We start from the raw sequence: 17435 nt of genomic DNA on the forward strand, positions 1-17435 counted from the left end.
TGTGATGTCATTTATATATTTATATAATTCACTGTAGTTGGGGGATATTGTTTTTCTTTTCTTTAAAGAATGTTTTTTTTTTACATTTTCTCTCACTCTCACTCCTTTTTGTCTATCATTCACCTTCTCTTAATAATCTCAGATCCCAGGCTTGTATTCTCAGACAGAAAGCCAATGGAACGTTGAAGTGAAAAGTAGATGGAAGGGGGCGGGGCCTCTGACAGTATGGACTGGAGAAGTTCATAGGGGAGGGGTGTGCACGTCAACAGTAACATTACGCCAGCAAAAGCTGTTATGTGCCGTGTTTGTTTACGTGCAGTGCACATACCTCAGGCAGTGTTTTAATACATTTATCTTCCAGTTTTTTCAGATATGTTTGCGCCCAGTAGGAAAGACACTCATCATCATAACCTTTAACCCATTAAGACCTGAGGTAGATTAAAAAAAATGTCTTCTAAATCCTAACAGTGTTCTGAAAATGTTGCTAACATTTGGCAACATTGGAGGTCTAGTGACTGAATGGAGGTCTAGTGACTAGACCTCCATTCAGAGTGGAGCGAGATTAAAGGGCTTGCCACAGCGAGACTATACTCCCTTCAAGGCTCTCTGCCCTTGAAATAGTTACTATCCATCCATTATGTATGTATTAATGGTCTCACTTCCATTCCCCACTGTTGTGTACTACAACTACTACACACGTTTGGGGGGTTGTCAGGGTCCCCAGTCTACTCCGTCATCTCGATCATCATTCATCACACTGTCTATATTTGTGCGACCATCCATCTGTTGTGTTTGCCTGTTTACTTCTCTGGCTTTGTCTTTCCATCTTTCAATTTAATTAAATTCAAAGGAGCTTTATTGGAATGAAAAAAACTATATGTTTACGTTGCCAAAGCAAGTGTCTATCTCTCTCTGTCTGTCTGTCTCTGTTTCTAGAGGTAGATTAAAATCCACTTTAGTTTAAAGGTAGGGTAAGTGATTTACTTTTGTTAAAATAAGTGTTAAATAGCTCTATATTCTGATAGTACTCATTGCTATAGTGTTTGTTCAGTAAAAGGAGTCTCTATGTCTCTCCAGCTCTTTATTAAACAAAAATGCATTTTCAATACTCTCTCCTGATTGGCTTAAATGTTGTCACCTACCTGAAAATGTACATAATTCTGTTTACTAAAGAGCTGGATACACTATAGGATAACTATACTGAGGAGAAGCATGTGGGACAGATGGTTTTTCTGTGTGACTGACTGACGGACAGAGGTTTCCTTAATATACTATAGGATAACTTTCCGAGGGTCAGTGAGACTGACTGTATTCCAGAGGTCCTTATGATGGATTTTTGAATGGCTGTCAATGTTTCTATCGTTCATAAAACCTCACAGAAGTCATCCAAACAATATCGCCCACGACTATAGTTGTCGTTATAGTTGTGGCGTGTGGACGCTGCCATCCATTTGAGTTAGTTTGAGTTTTAAAAGCGAAATATTTAACGTGATTGTTATTGTGCTTTGTGTGAATAGCCCTTTAGGCTGCGGACCCCTATTTGATAATATTTTGAGCCAGGGACCCTCATAAGATGAGATTTATCAACGTGTGTCAAGATTTGTTAACATTTTTGAATAGCAAGGAAGTAAAATACGGTAGTGTTTAGTCTGTTCCTCATTTTGCTTGGGAGTGGTACCCCCTGGAACACCCTCAAGTACGCCTGGTGGTCCCCGGACCCCACTTTGTGAGGACCAGTGATGTAGGTTTCCCAGCAACATTGGAATTTAGAAGGACAAGCAGATTAGTGAGGCTTATGTCTGCCTGCCACTCACTGGCACATGTGTGTATTGAGTTTACAAGTGTAAAGAAGACAAGGGTTGTAGATGAGTATATGCATATGTCATTTGTTGGTTCAGATCATCTCTAGTGGTCAGTAGTGTTAAACTGAGGATAATTTGGTTAAGTTTTTATGCGTGTAGATTATGTCTCTAAACGTTTTTCAGATATGTCTAATTGTCTATACAGTATAATACACAGTATAATAATTGTGTGCGTGCGTGTGTGTGTGTGTGTGTGTGTGTGTGTGTGTGTGCGTGTGTGAGAGAGAATATAATGAATCTGTGTGTGTGTGTGTGTGTGAGACATTCACACACAGCCACTCAGCCAGCTTTGGTAATCAAGGAAAGTGTTTTACGCTTCCGCCCTCTGTCTGTCTATATATACCACCATCATACAGCCGTCTGTCTGTCTGTCTATCCATCCCTCCGTTCAGCCACCCATCCTCCTCCTCCCCCCTCCACACCCTGTTGCCTCCTCCTCTCTCTGAGGATTTCCGGGCGACACTCCAATATTGTATCCAGGATTACTAACTTGATTATTATCGGTAGGATGGTGTGTGTGTGTGTGTGTGTGTGTGTGTGTGTGTGTGTGTGTGTGTGTGTGTGTGTGTGTGTGTGTGTGTGTGTGTGTGTGTGTGTGTGTGTGTGTGTGTGTGTGTGTGTGTGTGTGTGTGTGTGTGTGTGTGTGTGCGCGTGTGTGTGCGCGTGATGAGAGCGATACCAGGTGAACAAGACAGAGCATAGCATACTGTGTGTGTGTGTGTGCGCATGTGACAGTGGAATGTGTGGGCAGCGAGTGATGGTGACTGTGGCCTCAGTTCCATTAACAGCCTGTTAATGGGCCAGGCACAGACAAAGAGCTGTACTGTCTATATGAGGAGAGGACAGAGGGAGGAGGAGGTGTAAAAAAGCAGTGAGGAGAGTTCATTTGTCCATTGATGTGCAATGCCATAATTTGCCATTGAATCTTTCCAAGAGAAAGGTGCAGGACAATGTAAGACAACACATCATGCACGCCTCATGTACGCATGCTACACATCAGCCTTGGGCTGCACGATAATGACTAACATGATAGTCCTGTTTTTTGTTTGGTTAATATTGTATTCACAATTATTTGTCAATATTGATTTGTGGTGCAAAAATATGTATTATTTTCTTTAATTCCGTTGTTGCTGCTTGTGCTTATCAGTGTTATATCTGGGTGGGTTGTAATTGTAATGAACGCTGTTCTGGTTATTAACTTTTGTGTGAAGACGAGGGCAAAGTGCAACAGAAGGGAAAATTTGACGTTTTAATTAATTGCTATGTTTCATGATTACATTATTATGAAACATAAAAACACGATTTTCGATCAATTATTGTGTAGCCCTATCAACCACATATGGTAGAAATGGCTTTGTTTTGATTTGAAACAGTTAGGGCTTTTTATGCCTTTATTATAGATAGGACAGTAGGCTGACAGGAAATGGGGAGAGAGATGGGGAGTGACATGCAGCAAAGGCTCGGGACTCGAACCCGCCACGCAGTGTTCAGGCTACATTGTAGTCTATGTTCCCGGACCGCTACGCCAGCGGTCTGGGACGTTTTGAAACAGTTCTGACAAAGGTCTCTCTGTGCACGTGAATTAACACAGCCTATTGTTTAATCTTTTAGCCAGGTTGAGTGAGTTCCAAAACTAGCGCCATTAGCAGGCAGACGGTTCTGTGCCAGTCTGACCTTGCCAGTCAGCGTGGCCCCATCTGTTTTTAATAACAATGGGCCCCTGGCAGGTAGTGGATGAGATTACTGGTGCCTATCTCCACTGGCACCTGATGAGGTCACACACCACTATAGGCCACGGGGGATGCGATGACATACATGCGCACACGCGTGCGCATACACAAATGCATGCACTCTCCCATGTTGACACACAGACATGCCTGAGAATGACGACAGCCTTTGTATTGCTCTGTCAGCAACAGGACAATTAGGCGAGCGCCTGGCTGTGGCAAAAGAAGTGGTGAAAAACATCTGAGAGCTGAACATGAACCTCTGGGATATCATTATTGGGGTGGTGTCACCATCTAGTGGTCACAAGTAGTTACTGCCTCTCTAGGCACATTTCTTGAAGGGAGAGAAGCGGCATGAATGCCTTGTTTTAAGAGAGGTAGAATGAAATGGGGCCATTATTGAACCGTTGTGTTAATGTATGTTATTTCCGTTTCTCACGCATTGTCTCTCTCCCTCTCTTTGTCTTTCTCTCTGACAGGTGCGTAGATGTGTAGTGCGTGTGGTGTTAGGTAATAAAGTGGGCGGAGCATGAGACTTCAGTCAACGACATAAACCAGAGTATCAGGTCTGATCAGGTGAGTGGTTGTTGTTGCTACACCTTGTGGGTGTGTCTTCCTGTGTGTGTGTGTGTGTGTGTGTGTGTGTGTGTGTGTGTGTGTGTGTGTGCGTGTGTGTCTGTCTCACGATGTGTGACTGTATTCCCTGACATAATGAATGGGAGTGCTTCTGCTAGCTTGTGAAGGTGTATTACTATTATAAAGATCTGGTAAGTTCCAACACATTCTTCTTTGACATTATTAGATTTATGGACATGCCGTATGCAGCTTGCATGATCCTTTGACGTGACATTTATCTTTACATAAAGTGAGAGTCTGGGATAATGTGGGTTTAAAGACTTATTTAAGAGCCCTGTCGTGCGCTGTCCTGTCCCTATACTAGGAGTCTGTTGGGAAAGCTGACTTTCTGACCTCTCCTGGTGCGCTGCTTGGCTTAGATTCTAGTAAAATCCTGAGGGTTAAATTAACACTTAGGATTTTACTGTGTATGTATAACCACCCGAATGCAGCCAGTGTGCGTCTGTTCTCGTTATCTAGCGCTCCCAGTGAGTAAAAAGCAGCATGGAGTCATGTAACAATGTCCCGCGAAGTTGCATTCCATGGTTCTTGTTTCTGAAACATTAACAAGGCAAGGAATTTAACTGTGAAAGTATGTTAGGAGTGCTATGAAGAGGTCTGGCTGCTAACATGTTGAACCTAGGGCTTCGGAAAGACGTGTGTGTGTGTGTGTGTGTGTGTGTGTGTGTGTGTGTGTGTGTGTGTGTGTGTGTGTGTGTGTGTGTGTGTGTGTGTGTGTGTGTGTGTGTGTGTGTGTGTGTGTGTGTGTGTGACCACGCACATATGATATGCTAAGGGTAACCTCACCAACACACATTTCTTGCATGTACAAACATACCTGGTGATAATTCATTTGGATTCTTAATTCAGACATGAGCATACACGTATGGCCATAATGCTAGAACTGCCTAATCTCTGTGGGAAAAGTCTATGAAGAGATTAAAGATTATGAAGAGACATTATATGGTCTCTATTGTAATGAGAACAGTCTTTAAAGCGTATCGACCAGTTCCATGTGAGTAGTTCCTTGCTATTCTTCATCTGGATTTCATCCTTATGCTTATCGTTGCCCTTTCCCCATCACGTAAGCCATTGGATGGCAGGCCATTAACATATAGGTTAATTTAAGATGTTTAAAATGTTACTCGAAACTCCTCGACACCTTATAAGACAACATTTGTGGAAGATGCAGAGATTGGATCAAAATAAATTAGCTGTAATAGATGGCATGATAAACTGTAAAGTTGTTTTTCCCCCTTTCCATTAATGTGAAAAATATATGTATGGATTGACCATGTAATGGAGTCTACCTCATTGTAATAATATAGTATGTAATATAATATAATTTGGCATTTATTTTCATAATTATTAGCCCTTCCTCCTAGACTTACAACGCCACATTACTGGATTGATTTGTTTGCGTGATGGGGTAGCTACACTACGTTTGCAGCCTGCTTGCGTGAGAAGTTAGCTAAACATTTAACCAGCTGCTTGTTACCAAGAGAAAAATGCTATCCGGCACTATCCGAAAGTATAAAGAGGTAAATTTACATTGAAAACAGGGCATTTAAAGAGGAATGGACTGCAAATTATGCGTTGATCATACCTGGTTTCATAAATGCATCTTATCTGCAACAAAGTTGTGGCTGCTTGCAAGAAATATAATATTAAACGGGACCCTGAGACGAAGCATTACAAATTCAGTCTTTCCGCCTGAGACCCGAGGCACCAAAGTGCAAGATTAGCACTGACAGCAGGTTATGTGGACAGCACTAGGCGCTGTCCGGCTTTTTTCACAGCGTTCAGCACCACATTGCACTCCATGTCTGTGCCTGTCCTGCATCACTTTATAAAACATATATAACATGTATAAAAGTATAAAAAGCATTCTTCAGGTAGGGATGGAATCTCTATATTTGGACATTGTAGCTTAGCTATAATATAGCCTATATGTGGGACTGTCGGTCCGATATTGTAAAATAGAACAATACATAAAAATAAAATAAAAAAGAAAAACAACTACTATTATTGCTTGCAGGGCTGCTTCTGGCGTGCTCGCCGCCTGTTGCCGACCACTGAGGTACAGTAGGCTAACATAGGCTAAACACAGCCACCGTACGGCGAGTGTCATGTGCCTCACGCTAATAGGAGACGACTCTGAGACATCCTGGTAGTGCTCCATAGAAACACACACACGACACACACACACACACACACACACACACACATACACACACACACACACACACACACACACACACACACACACACACACACACACACACACACACACACACACACACACACACACACACACACGACTTGACAATGTGTTTTTCCATGAACAGAGCAGAGGCCTGCCTGTAGTTCTGCTCTCAACAATATTTCCATTTCAACATCATGACATGTGGATGAATTGACCGCAGTTTAATACACAGTATGCACAGCTCCATGAAAAGCAGTATCCGTGTGCACACGTGTGTGTGCGTGTCTATGTGTGTGTGTAAATGAATGTAGCCGTCTACCACAGCTGGCTATGTTGCAATTATACACTTATGATTTTGTCATGTATGGTTGTGCGCATGTGGCTGTAACTCTATCTGCGTCCGTCCGTCTGACTTTGCAATTTGTGGTTCCTGCAAGCCATCGTGATGTAGACTAGCGAAACACAAATTGATCTAACATTGAATCGGTCTTCCCAGCCACAATACAGCACTACCAAAATATGGATGCTCCTTTGAGACTCATCTATATTTTGGAAACAAATATTATAATTTTTTTCCAGAATGTTCAAAAATAGCAAAATTACCTAGCAGATCTATAATGTAACGATGTGAGCTTGTTGATCGGCTGTTTGCACTATCATACGATGAATGTGGTTTGTAGGGCTTTAAGTGGAATGACTCCATTCACCAATCTAAAAGGATGAAAGCATAATGTCCTGTCCTCTACTTTATTCTTTCCATCACTCTACGTACCTCAAGCTTTTCCTCTCTCCTCCGTCACCTCCCCTTTCTGACTAACGTCACGGCGCAAATATTTGGACTGTGTCTTTTATGGACTGAAAGTGCGGGCTTTCTGTCACCGTGGCTGAGCTTTATGGAAGCACGCGCGCACATGTGAAAACAAGATAGCGTATACTCTTAAAAATGCACGCGGCTGCTAATGACATGCCATGCTTTTAATAACATGCATGTCTGTGGCCCTGCAATGCGTGCCGCCACTGCCTGGGATTCTAACAGGCTGAGATACAGGAGGTACTTGCTTCTGTCTGTATGAGTGTTCATGGTAGCAGGAGGTAGAGGGGAAATATCACCTAAGCCCTATTCTTTTTAATAAGGTTTAATTGCTCAATTGGTAAAAAATAAATCCCCCCAAAGATTTTCTAATTTCTGTTTAACAATCTGCAAGCTGTAGATCTGCTATTTCCAAAAGGAATCATGGAAATCTTTCAAAACATTTGCTTAAAAAGACATGGGCGTTGTGAGGTTGTACGGTAGGTGGGCTATTTTAGCTATTCTGTGAAAATTTGGAGAGAAATTGTTAAATAACATGCCCCAAATATAGGCCAGGGCCAAGTTGAAAGTGATAAATTGAAAGTATTTTCCACCAATGCAGCACAATGTTCCTGTAACTCTTGAGTACAGTGGTGGTCTAAAGGTTAGAGCAGCATGCTTTGAGCCAGAAGGTTCCCAGTTCCATCCCCCAGACTGCCAGAAGAATTCTAGGCAGGGAAGGAAGAGAAAACACTCTACACTCTCAACACTCTACCTTCACTTAATACACTCCGTCGAAGTGTCCTTGAGCAAGGCACTTAACCCCCATCTGCTCCAGTAGAGATGATCTGTCTGGCCAGTGGTTGTACTGGGCAGCTGCCTGGTGTCAACCTGAAAGTTGCTGAAAAACAGCAACTTTCTGCCTCTGATCCCTCAATGAGATTGATTGTAATTAAGTCCGGTTAGGGTCTTATAGCAGCCAGACGATTAGATACAGTAGGTATCTAACGCCAATTGTGTTCGTATAGTCGCTTGACAAAATTGGCGGTGGATTCGAACCCCCAGACTCTGCGTTGGTGGGCAGCTACTTTACCGCTACGCGACTGCGTTAGCCAATCCAAGGCTTACCTGAGACAAAAACGCGCTGACTTGTGATTCAGAACCTCCATCACTGAAATTGATGACGCAAGACGATGGGTCTGACCACGTGAGACTAGGTTTGTGTGAGCTAAACTTTAGTTTGCATATGCAAACGTTCCCTGAAGGAAAATCTATGGCTTCAGCTTGCTTAGCAGATTTATAGATTTTGTCTATGAGTGGAGTAACAGGGCCTTGTGATGTTGCAACAAATGGGACAAGGCTTGTAACCAGAGCAGGTGTCACAGCTTGTCAAAAAGATCTGTCAGTCATCTCACTGACCATTCAGAGAGCAGTGGCTCCACAGATGATGAAGTGAGTCGGAGCACGGTGTGGGATTGGGGGTGGACAAGCCCTGTGAGCCATTAACCACAGGAGGTGTGACGAGGATGGACGGTGTCTGTCAATCGAGGGAGAAGATGATCGGTGGTGTTCACGATGGCCCCAATAATATCCTAGGCTATTGTGGCTGGCCTTCCTATCACCTGGTGTGGGATGGCCCCCGGGGGGAGGAAATCACATTTACAAAGGGAGGTTTCACTGGTCCCCGTTGGCCAGTGGCCTGTTGTAATACTTCCTATACCTGAGCCCATAGCAAGGCAGCACGCATGCAGAAGCGTTTACGCCTGTGTGTGAACTGTGAACGCAATGTCAGTTTCCGGTGTCACGCTTGGGAGCACAACCCTTTTCTTCTCTGTCTTTCTCCTGTGGGCAGGTCATTGGTGTCTCTGGACCACATCCATGGGACAGTAATCTTTCCACATTGACGGATGTGGGAGCAGGTAGTGAGAGGTCAAGGAATAAAATGTACACAAAGGGCTAAACACAAAGCAGGCTTGCTCTATTGGCCCGCTCCGTGTAAATGTGTGAAAGGTCTCCACTGTGTTTGGGTGTCAGTCACTCAACCCCTGACTCTGTTTTTCCTCTCTGCGCCCTCATCAACCTCCAGCTGAGAGTCAGACGTCTCTACCAGAGCTCACCCCCGGCAGCACAGACAGCCCTGTTCTCGAAAAGAACGGAAGAATAACAGCAGTCCATCCCCCCCTCGCCCCCCACCTCCTTCTCTTCATCCCTTGACCCATCCATCGACCAACGCCCCCTCGAGCTGTTTTCTCTTAAAACATCGATTTCATTTCAGGTTTCACACACAGAACAAGACTAAACAGATACAGATGCGGTCCGCTAACATGCAGGTCTTTGTTCAGAGAGGCGCTGCAATTTGTCTTTCAACTGAGGGGTGGCGGGGGGGATTGTCTCTGTGCAGTGGTGAGGTGTCCCACTAGATGGCGCCAACATCATTTAGCAGATGCAGAGCATGGATATGGCACAGGTAGAGGTAGGAACATACTTCTCATTGCAGGCGAGCTCATTCCATCTATTGTCCACATGGCGAGTTGCCCCTCACTCCCCCATGGCCACCTGATACTGTGTGATCTGAACAGACATGGCTGGAGCACAGCTTTCTGACAGTGGGGAATGTTTCCCCGAGTCTGTTCATTACAATCCTTCTGGGCACTGTAAAAAGACTCAGGTGTTCCCGGTGCCGCAGCACGCTTCCCGGTCCTCGCAAAGGCTCCCCGAACGGAAAGATGGATCCTTAAACTTAGATTCGGGAATGTTTGGTAATCTCCCCTTGGACGCAAATAGTAGCAACCAGCAAACAGACGATATTGTGGCGCGGGCCAGCAGGCCATCAGATCAATGCCGTCGCCCATTCCATTCCTCCATCCTTCCTCCTCCTCCTTGTCTTCTCTGAAGTCTGTCATTCCAATCACAAAGTCTTATGACAAAACCGTGCCACGGGCCTCTGTGTGAAACACTGAACCGATTTAGCACGGGTCGCTTCTTGTGACGTGAGTGCAGTGGCCGTTGGGTTTTGTCCCCTGTTCAAGCGGGGGCCTGCTGGAGAGATTCTGTGGTCGCGGCTCCAGGCGCCGCTACCCCTTTCTGTTGGCCTCTTTAACCCATTTTATGGATGTACACATCGTGTGGAACACCACTGAACTTTGATTGCACCAGGTCCGGGTTTTGCGGTCTTTACATTTTGCCCATTTTGCAAAGCCATGCTCCAAAGGCAGCTGGCCTACAAACTGGTGCCGGCGTGACAGAAGAGTCGGGGTTATGGATTTGTCCCCCCGCATCCCCTCGCAAACCGGCAAACCGATCCTTTCTTAACGGCTGCTCTGCGAATTCTCCACGTTTTATGTCTCAATCCCGGGATTGTAGTCCTTCTCTTATGTGTCCAACATCTTAGTCACTGCCTTACTCGGGCTGTTTCTGGATAATGTTTTCTCGAGGTTTTTTTCCAAAGACCTTCACCTCCAGTCCATGTCGTCCCTGTGGTCTGTTCACAACACAGTGTGTCAGACAGACGCGTGGTGACGTTATGCTTGGTGGGCCGGCGTCTTAGCTGATTTACGCCTCTCTGTGTGTGTTTGTACACACAAGCGGGGCAAAGCGCCGGGGTTGTGAGATTCTTTGCTGAGGAACGCTTTCTTAACATGTTGCCTGATTGCCATGCAGGGCCCTGAGATGTGTCAACGCTGCCCTGTTACCGCGAAAGGTCAACTAAAGAGTGAGAACAAAATCTACTGTATGACCTCGATCGGTTTAGCGTGTGCTCTTCATCACCGGCGTACGACGGCGGCGGCGGGGGCTCCAATCGAGCTGGAAGGATATGTGTGTCATGGCTGTCTGCTTCTCTGGCCAAGTGGTCCCATGTGAGCATAGCTATCAAACTCTCTGAACCAGTGCCGAACCGCAGCCAATTACTTGACAGAACTCGACCGTCGCTCTAGGAAGCACAGAGGAAGAGAGCTGCTGCTCATTTCAGCGCTCTGTCCTGTCGGATGGGTTACTACCAATGGCTCAGGGCACAGTAGGGCAGGGTTTAAAGCAGACCATGTCATATGACACAAGGCTACGCGCTGCCCCTAAACTAAGGCTTCAGCTGTAATGGTTACCACTCTCCCATTTACAGCAAGTCTTTCGTGCGGGTGGCAGGAGGCGGCCGGACTTCAGGGACATGCGTAGAGGTCCCAAAGGGCTTTTGAAAAGGGGCCAGATGTAAATGGAGCATGGACGGGGGGCAAGGGGGCAGTTAAGCGTTTAATATGAGAGGTGTGGGCCGGAGTCGAGGCCGGCCAGGGGAGGGCGGAGGAGCCGGGGTGCTGGGAGCAGGTCCCCTGAGGCCCCTCAACCATGCTGACACAGGCCTGCCTGCTGCGCTACAGTAGTAGCACCTGCTAGGGTTGGCTTGAGTACGCATGGTCAGAGGTGGTCCCGTCGGATGACACACACACACACACACACACACACACACACACACACACACACACACACACACACACACACACACACACACTTTCATGGTGGAAGCTCTTACACATTCTCACCTGCACCCCCACTTCTCAGTGGACATGATCAACTGTGAGTGTGAGGCGTGTGTGTGCATATGCGTATGCGTGTGCGTGCGTGTGTGTGACTCATAACACAGCACACGCTAACATCCTTCATCTCTTCTCAATTAGCACAGATGAGCTGTTTTTCCCCTGCTGCGTTTATATACAGCAAGACAGATGTGCATGTGTGTGTGCGTCCAGTGCACGCATGCAGCCTCTACGGAGGCGATATACAAATGAGCCAGGGACTTCATATTTTGCGCTCTACTCCCCCTTGCTCTGTCTGGATTTCCAGTTGACCGGCGGTGTTTACGAAGCGATGCATTTCCACGCCCGTTTGACTTTTCACAGGTCTGCTACTCTCCCGTCTGTGGATAAGGTTTCCCTTGTTTCCGCTGGACACTGAATAGAGCAACTAATACAGGCCTGCGGTGTGTGTGTGTGTGTGTGTGTGTGGGGCTGTGTGCGCGCTCTCTTGTATTCTCATCCTTGTCAGGAGTCAGGACACTTGGTTAGAAAGGCAAGGAAATCTCAGAGAGTGAGGACATTTCACTGGCTCTCACTTGGGGATTTTAGAGTTGAAGAAAAGGGGTTAAGGGGTGAGGTTTAAGGTCAGAGCTTAACGGTAAGCATGCACTGGTGAGGTGTAAGGTTAAGGGTTAAATGTATGCACGTACAAGTGAAGTGTAAGACTAGGGCAGGGGTCTTCAACGACCCCCCACTACATATTGTATAAAATTGGGTTGCAGATAAAACTTTCTCATAGATTTCATACATGGCTTCATAGACTTGTTTGACAGCACTATCCATCTATGTTGTGTAAATTAATGTTAAATTATTTTTTATTTTTGTATTACATTTAACCACTTCAACCGTCAATACTTGACCTTTGGCTCTATACTTGGTCTGCTCTTTTTTCCCTCCACACCAAATCTCTAAGCCAAAAATAGCCAATCTACAAGCTCACAACGCGTCGCTCTGTGTTTCCACCAGAATGCAATACTTCCTTAGATGTATACTGTACAGTGTAGTAATACAAACATCTTATCTGTGTGTGATGTGAGTTTATGCACCTGTGTGTGTGTGTGTGTGTGTGTGTGTGTGTGTGTGAGGCGATGTTATCAGCTAGAAAGCAGGACTTCTATTATCCTTATCCTTGCCCATGCACGTGTGTATTTATTAAATATTCATATCCATGTCTATGAGTACATAACTATTCGTATAACACGACATGCGCATGTGGTAGCCATCTGACAACCAGGGTGTATCTTTCTGTTCTCTTGCAGGTCTCAATGGCATAAAGCCTGGCTTAAGACAGAAACGTGTCCTTGTGGGCAGAGTCGCTCAAGGAGCTCACTGGTCTGACGCCCCATTGCCATATTTCACAGCCGGAAAGAAAGAAGGAAGCAGCCAGCGGGAGCCACCAGGAGCCATGCCCGCCCTGGCCACTGGAGTTGGCCATGAGCCAGGTATGGTCCCCCTTCTTCTTGTAGTCCGCTTTGAAAACAACATGTTTATTCACCACTCCAGTCAGTGTCCGCGCCTCGAGCTTAACTCTGATTTGAAAAGATGCAGTGCCTTCACATAGACTGATTTAATCTGGAAGTGCGGAACCAATAGATCTGGAAGTGCGGAACCAATAGATTTAAGGCACCAGTTTAACATCAGCACAGCCTGGAGCAAGCAAACACAGTCCAGTTTTGCATAAACAGACGCATCCTGAATTTTGAACTCTTGAGAGTGTATGTAGAAACGGGTTCGAGTTAAATTAACACTCAGGATTGTATTTTGTTTTGGGATTTTGTGGAATTTCTTTTTTTTGGATAAGGTTTATACCAGTCCAGTACACTGTGCACTGACTTTCGCTCACTCTCTATCTCTGTCACTACTCCTCTGTTACTTGACCTGAGTGTAATGATGCCAGTCTGTTACTAGACCTGTGTGTGATATCAGTCTGTTACTATACCTGTGTGTGTGTGATGCCAATCTGTTACTGGACCTGTACGGTATGTGATGCCAGAGTCCGTTTCTGGACAGTGTGTGATGTCACAGTCTGTTACTGGACCTACAAATATGCGTGACGTCAGAGTGAGGAACATGTCAGGACTGTCGACACCTAGGCAGCTGCCAGAGGTCACGACCTCTCCCATCAAGGAACACTGTCCTCCTCGCATTGTAGCTTTATAGCCAGCTATGTCATCACACACGCATCCACGGACACACACACATGCAAGAGGATCTGTTCCCAACCCCAGGTGGCGGGGGGAAGGGAGGGTACAAAGGACAAAGGCAGACAGACATAAAGTTCAACTATGATGGATAAAGAGTGTGTGCGTCTACTCGTCCAGACGTTTTAACGGAGTTTACGTAGCCCCTGTCGTGGAAATTCGTACAGACAAAGTAGAAAGCCAGACCGTCAATTATGATTATAGTCATTTCAGGCAATTACTGGCAGGGCCCAGCGTTTCCAAATAAAACACGTAAAAACACTCCTCAGGCCTCATCTCCTGTCCTTCCTGCCGTGATGGTCCCATGCAGTTGCGTGTAGTTGCAGGTGAAACATCACAGACATGTAGAGATGAGCCCTGAGATCACCGCTGGTCTCTGGGCCGGTCTGTTGAAGCCGGCTAGAGGTAGTGGGAGCCTAGATGATGGCTGCTGGTTTCTATAGTAGAGGTAGCTGGATGATGGCTTCTGGTTTCTATTGTAATGGTAGCTGGATCTGGCTGCTGGTTTCTGTTGTAGTGGTAGCTGGATCTGGCTGCTGGTTTCTATTGTAGTGTGCTAAAACTGCTAGAAGTATTGAATGTATTTACTTGATTTGTATATATATAATGCTATACTATGCTGTACATTCAGGATTTGTTATGTGTTTAGTCAATTGTTGAAATGTGTCAGATGATCAGTAGTACCAAAAAAAGCTTGCTAATTTTAACCAAATGTTAGTGAAATGTTGCTCATGTTCTTTGTTCAAGTATTGAGCAATGAACGTTGGAAAACGTTTGGTTCCAAAATGTGGGGAGAACAGCGTGTTTGAATGAAACCCTTCACGTATGTTTGAGGTGAAAATAAACACGCGGGACAAATAGCTGGTCGTTAGTATTTGTGTTTGACAGTTAGGAAGCTGTGTTATGCTGCTTAGCATGAGTGTTTTTGGCCGGGACGAGGCGGGCTGAAGGTGACTGACACATTTATGCCTCCCTATCAGAAGGGCTGATCGCCAGCCAGCAAGGGCTTCTGGGAGCTCAGCGGGAGCAAATGACATGGCAGCCTTCCCTCCCGCACTGGCCCAGAAACACCCATCCATCACAGACACACAAACAACACATACACAGACAATGCAATGCTCGGATCTCAAAATTTTGGATATGCACTCAACACATTGATTGATTGAATACTTCATTAACAGTTTGCAAATAGTACAGTGGTACGATTATACAATGATGCTAAACACAAAAAAAGCCCTTAGGGCTTGTGGTCCTATGTATTCAATTCATCAAGACATTTAAAGACATACAAATCATTAACACTAGTTGCATGCCCAGTCGCCCACCCACACATACATGGCACATACTGTATGCACACGCACACACGTACGCACGCACGCATATTTACCTTTTGATGAAATAACATGGTTCTGCTGCTAGAGAAGGGAGACTTATTAATGCTAATATTTTCCCCCACTATTAAAAGTCTCAGCACTGCACTTCATCTTCGGTGTGTGTGCGTGCGTGCGTGCGTGTTTTTGTGTGCGCTCGCTGCACACATGTGTCTAGTTCTTATTAAAATGCTCATTATTGGGGTGTTTGGAGAATAAATAGTGGGGTAGACGGATGGAGGGCACACGGTGGGCTGTGTAAGATCATAACATCTCTCTCTCTCCTTTCTGTGTGAGTTGACTCTCCTTTGCACACTTAAAATGCCGTCTCTCGGCATATTGAGATCTAATAAATGAAACCGAATAGTGAAAAAATAAACTTGAAAAACAATAAAATGTTGGAAAACTGGCCTTAAAAAATGTGACCGCGGGGGAACGGCGAGTGCAGCGAGTTCTGGTGATTGGGTTACAGCTGTGCTCCTCTCAGCATGGCACTGTCAGTGTTTTTCATGAATAGTCTGGAAGCAGATTAATGGCAGTTGGGAGGTTAGTTGATGATGCCGACCGCACTGCCGCTGTTTGAAACGCTTGGTTTCAAACACACCCACACACACACACACACACACACACACACACCAATATCATCGTGGACTGTTTCAGGATAGAATTCTATTGCTGCCATTTTGCTGATTGCGCTTCTTGGGACTCACATGGTTTATGCACACAATTTGTTTTGCACACACACACACACACACACACACACACACACACACACACACACACACACACACACACACACACACATGCACAGACACAGACGCGTGCACAAATGTATACTCGTCTCGGAACAAGTCGACAGAGTCGCAGGAAATTAGCTTTTAATTACGTAAACACTGAGCCTGATCAAGTCGGTGTCACGCCACATGGAAGTCCAAGGAGATGTTTCAAAGTCCCGGTCAAGTTGACTTTAACACCCCCCCCCCCCCCCCCAACACACACACACACACACACACACACACATGCGTGGCCAGGTCTCTCCTCCGCTCCAGACGTCTGCCGTCTGGTCATTACTCCTGTTTAGCCCGGATGGAGTTTTATTGCAGGCCCAGAGAGCTGTCACGCCTCCGCTCGGCTCGGCTAAACTCAGCTCAGCCCTGTTGCTCTCAAGGCATCTCAGACCGGTACACCAAGCCCACCAGTCGCGTCTGCTATACATGAAGCTCATCTCCCCGCTGCGATCTGACAGATTAAGCTTAGAGAGTACTACTGAGACTCGCCGAGTGTCTGTTTACACATTGTGTGTGGGTGCATGTGTCCGCCTCTCTCTGTCTCCAACCTTCCCTGTCTGCAGAAATGTGTGTGCATATGAGTGATTCCCGTAGCAACTGGCTCTAAAGCTGAGAGGGCATACAGTAGTACTCTTATCAGCCATTGAATTGTCTCAGTCTCTCTATATTTTCCTTGTCAGCAGCCCCAGGCAGACAGACAGACAAACAGACAGACAGAAATTGTCAGTCAACCTGTCAGTTATAGGTCGACTCGGCAGTCAGCCACTCAGTCATTCTCCAGAGTAAGTGTGGGTGTGTGATCCTGCTGGGAGTGTGTGGGGGTGTGTTCGTTCCTGATAGCCCCATTTCATCCCTGCTTTTCTAGTTATGAGATTGCAAGGGGTTGGGGGTGTTCTCTGGGACAAGGGGAATGGGTTCATGTCATCAATTAAGAGCTTAAACTGATGTTGAACTTTGGCAGGACAATATTTGGACTTTGGAATGTCACGCCCAGGTAGCTAAACAATCCAAGGTTGTAACAAGTCCAACATCACAAATTAAATCTTCCACCGAATGCAGAGCCTAATAGCAGCACGTAAATGTTTGATCCAAGGTTAATAGATAAATTTGTAAGGCATAACCAATCTGCATATTTACCTGCACACCACATTCAATGCTTCATTCATGAGCTGCCACATGTAAATGTCGATATCCTGTACACAAAGCTTTTTTGTGTGGTCAAAGAATGGTACAAATAAGGTAAATAGCTAACTGCTAAACTTCTCAAGAATTGATGACGTGCATTCCTAGCAACCATAGCCTCACCTTGCA

At 45.6% G+C, this 17435-nt stretch overlaps 1 protein-coding gene across 1 annotated transcript in view; it reads left to right on the forward strand.

Annotated features, from left to right (window-relative positions):
- Nucleotides 1-17435, forward strand: part of mpp7a (MAGUK p55 scaffold protein 7a) — a 160535-nt gene that overhangs the window by 23156 nt on the left and 119944 nt on the right. The window contains exons 2-3 of the mRNA XM_080417489.1: nt 4069-4165; nt 13025-13207. Coding sequence (XP_080273615.1) covers nt 13171-13207 — 37 coding nt within the window. The 5' untranslated portion in view covers nt 4069-4165; nt 13025-13170. The remainder of the gene's footprint in view (nt 1-4068; nt 4166-13024; nt 13208-17435) is intronic.

This window comes from Gymnoscopelus braueri, assembly GCF_963280865.1.
Source record: "Gymnoscopelus braueri genome assembly, chromosome: 21".
NCBI lineage: Eukaryota > Metazoa > Chordata > Actinopteri > Myctophiformes > Myctophidae > Gymnoscopelus > Gymnoscopelus braueri.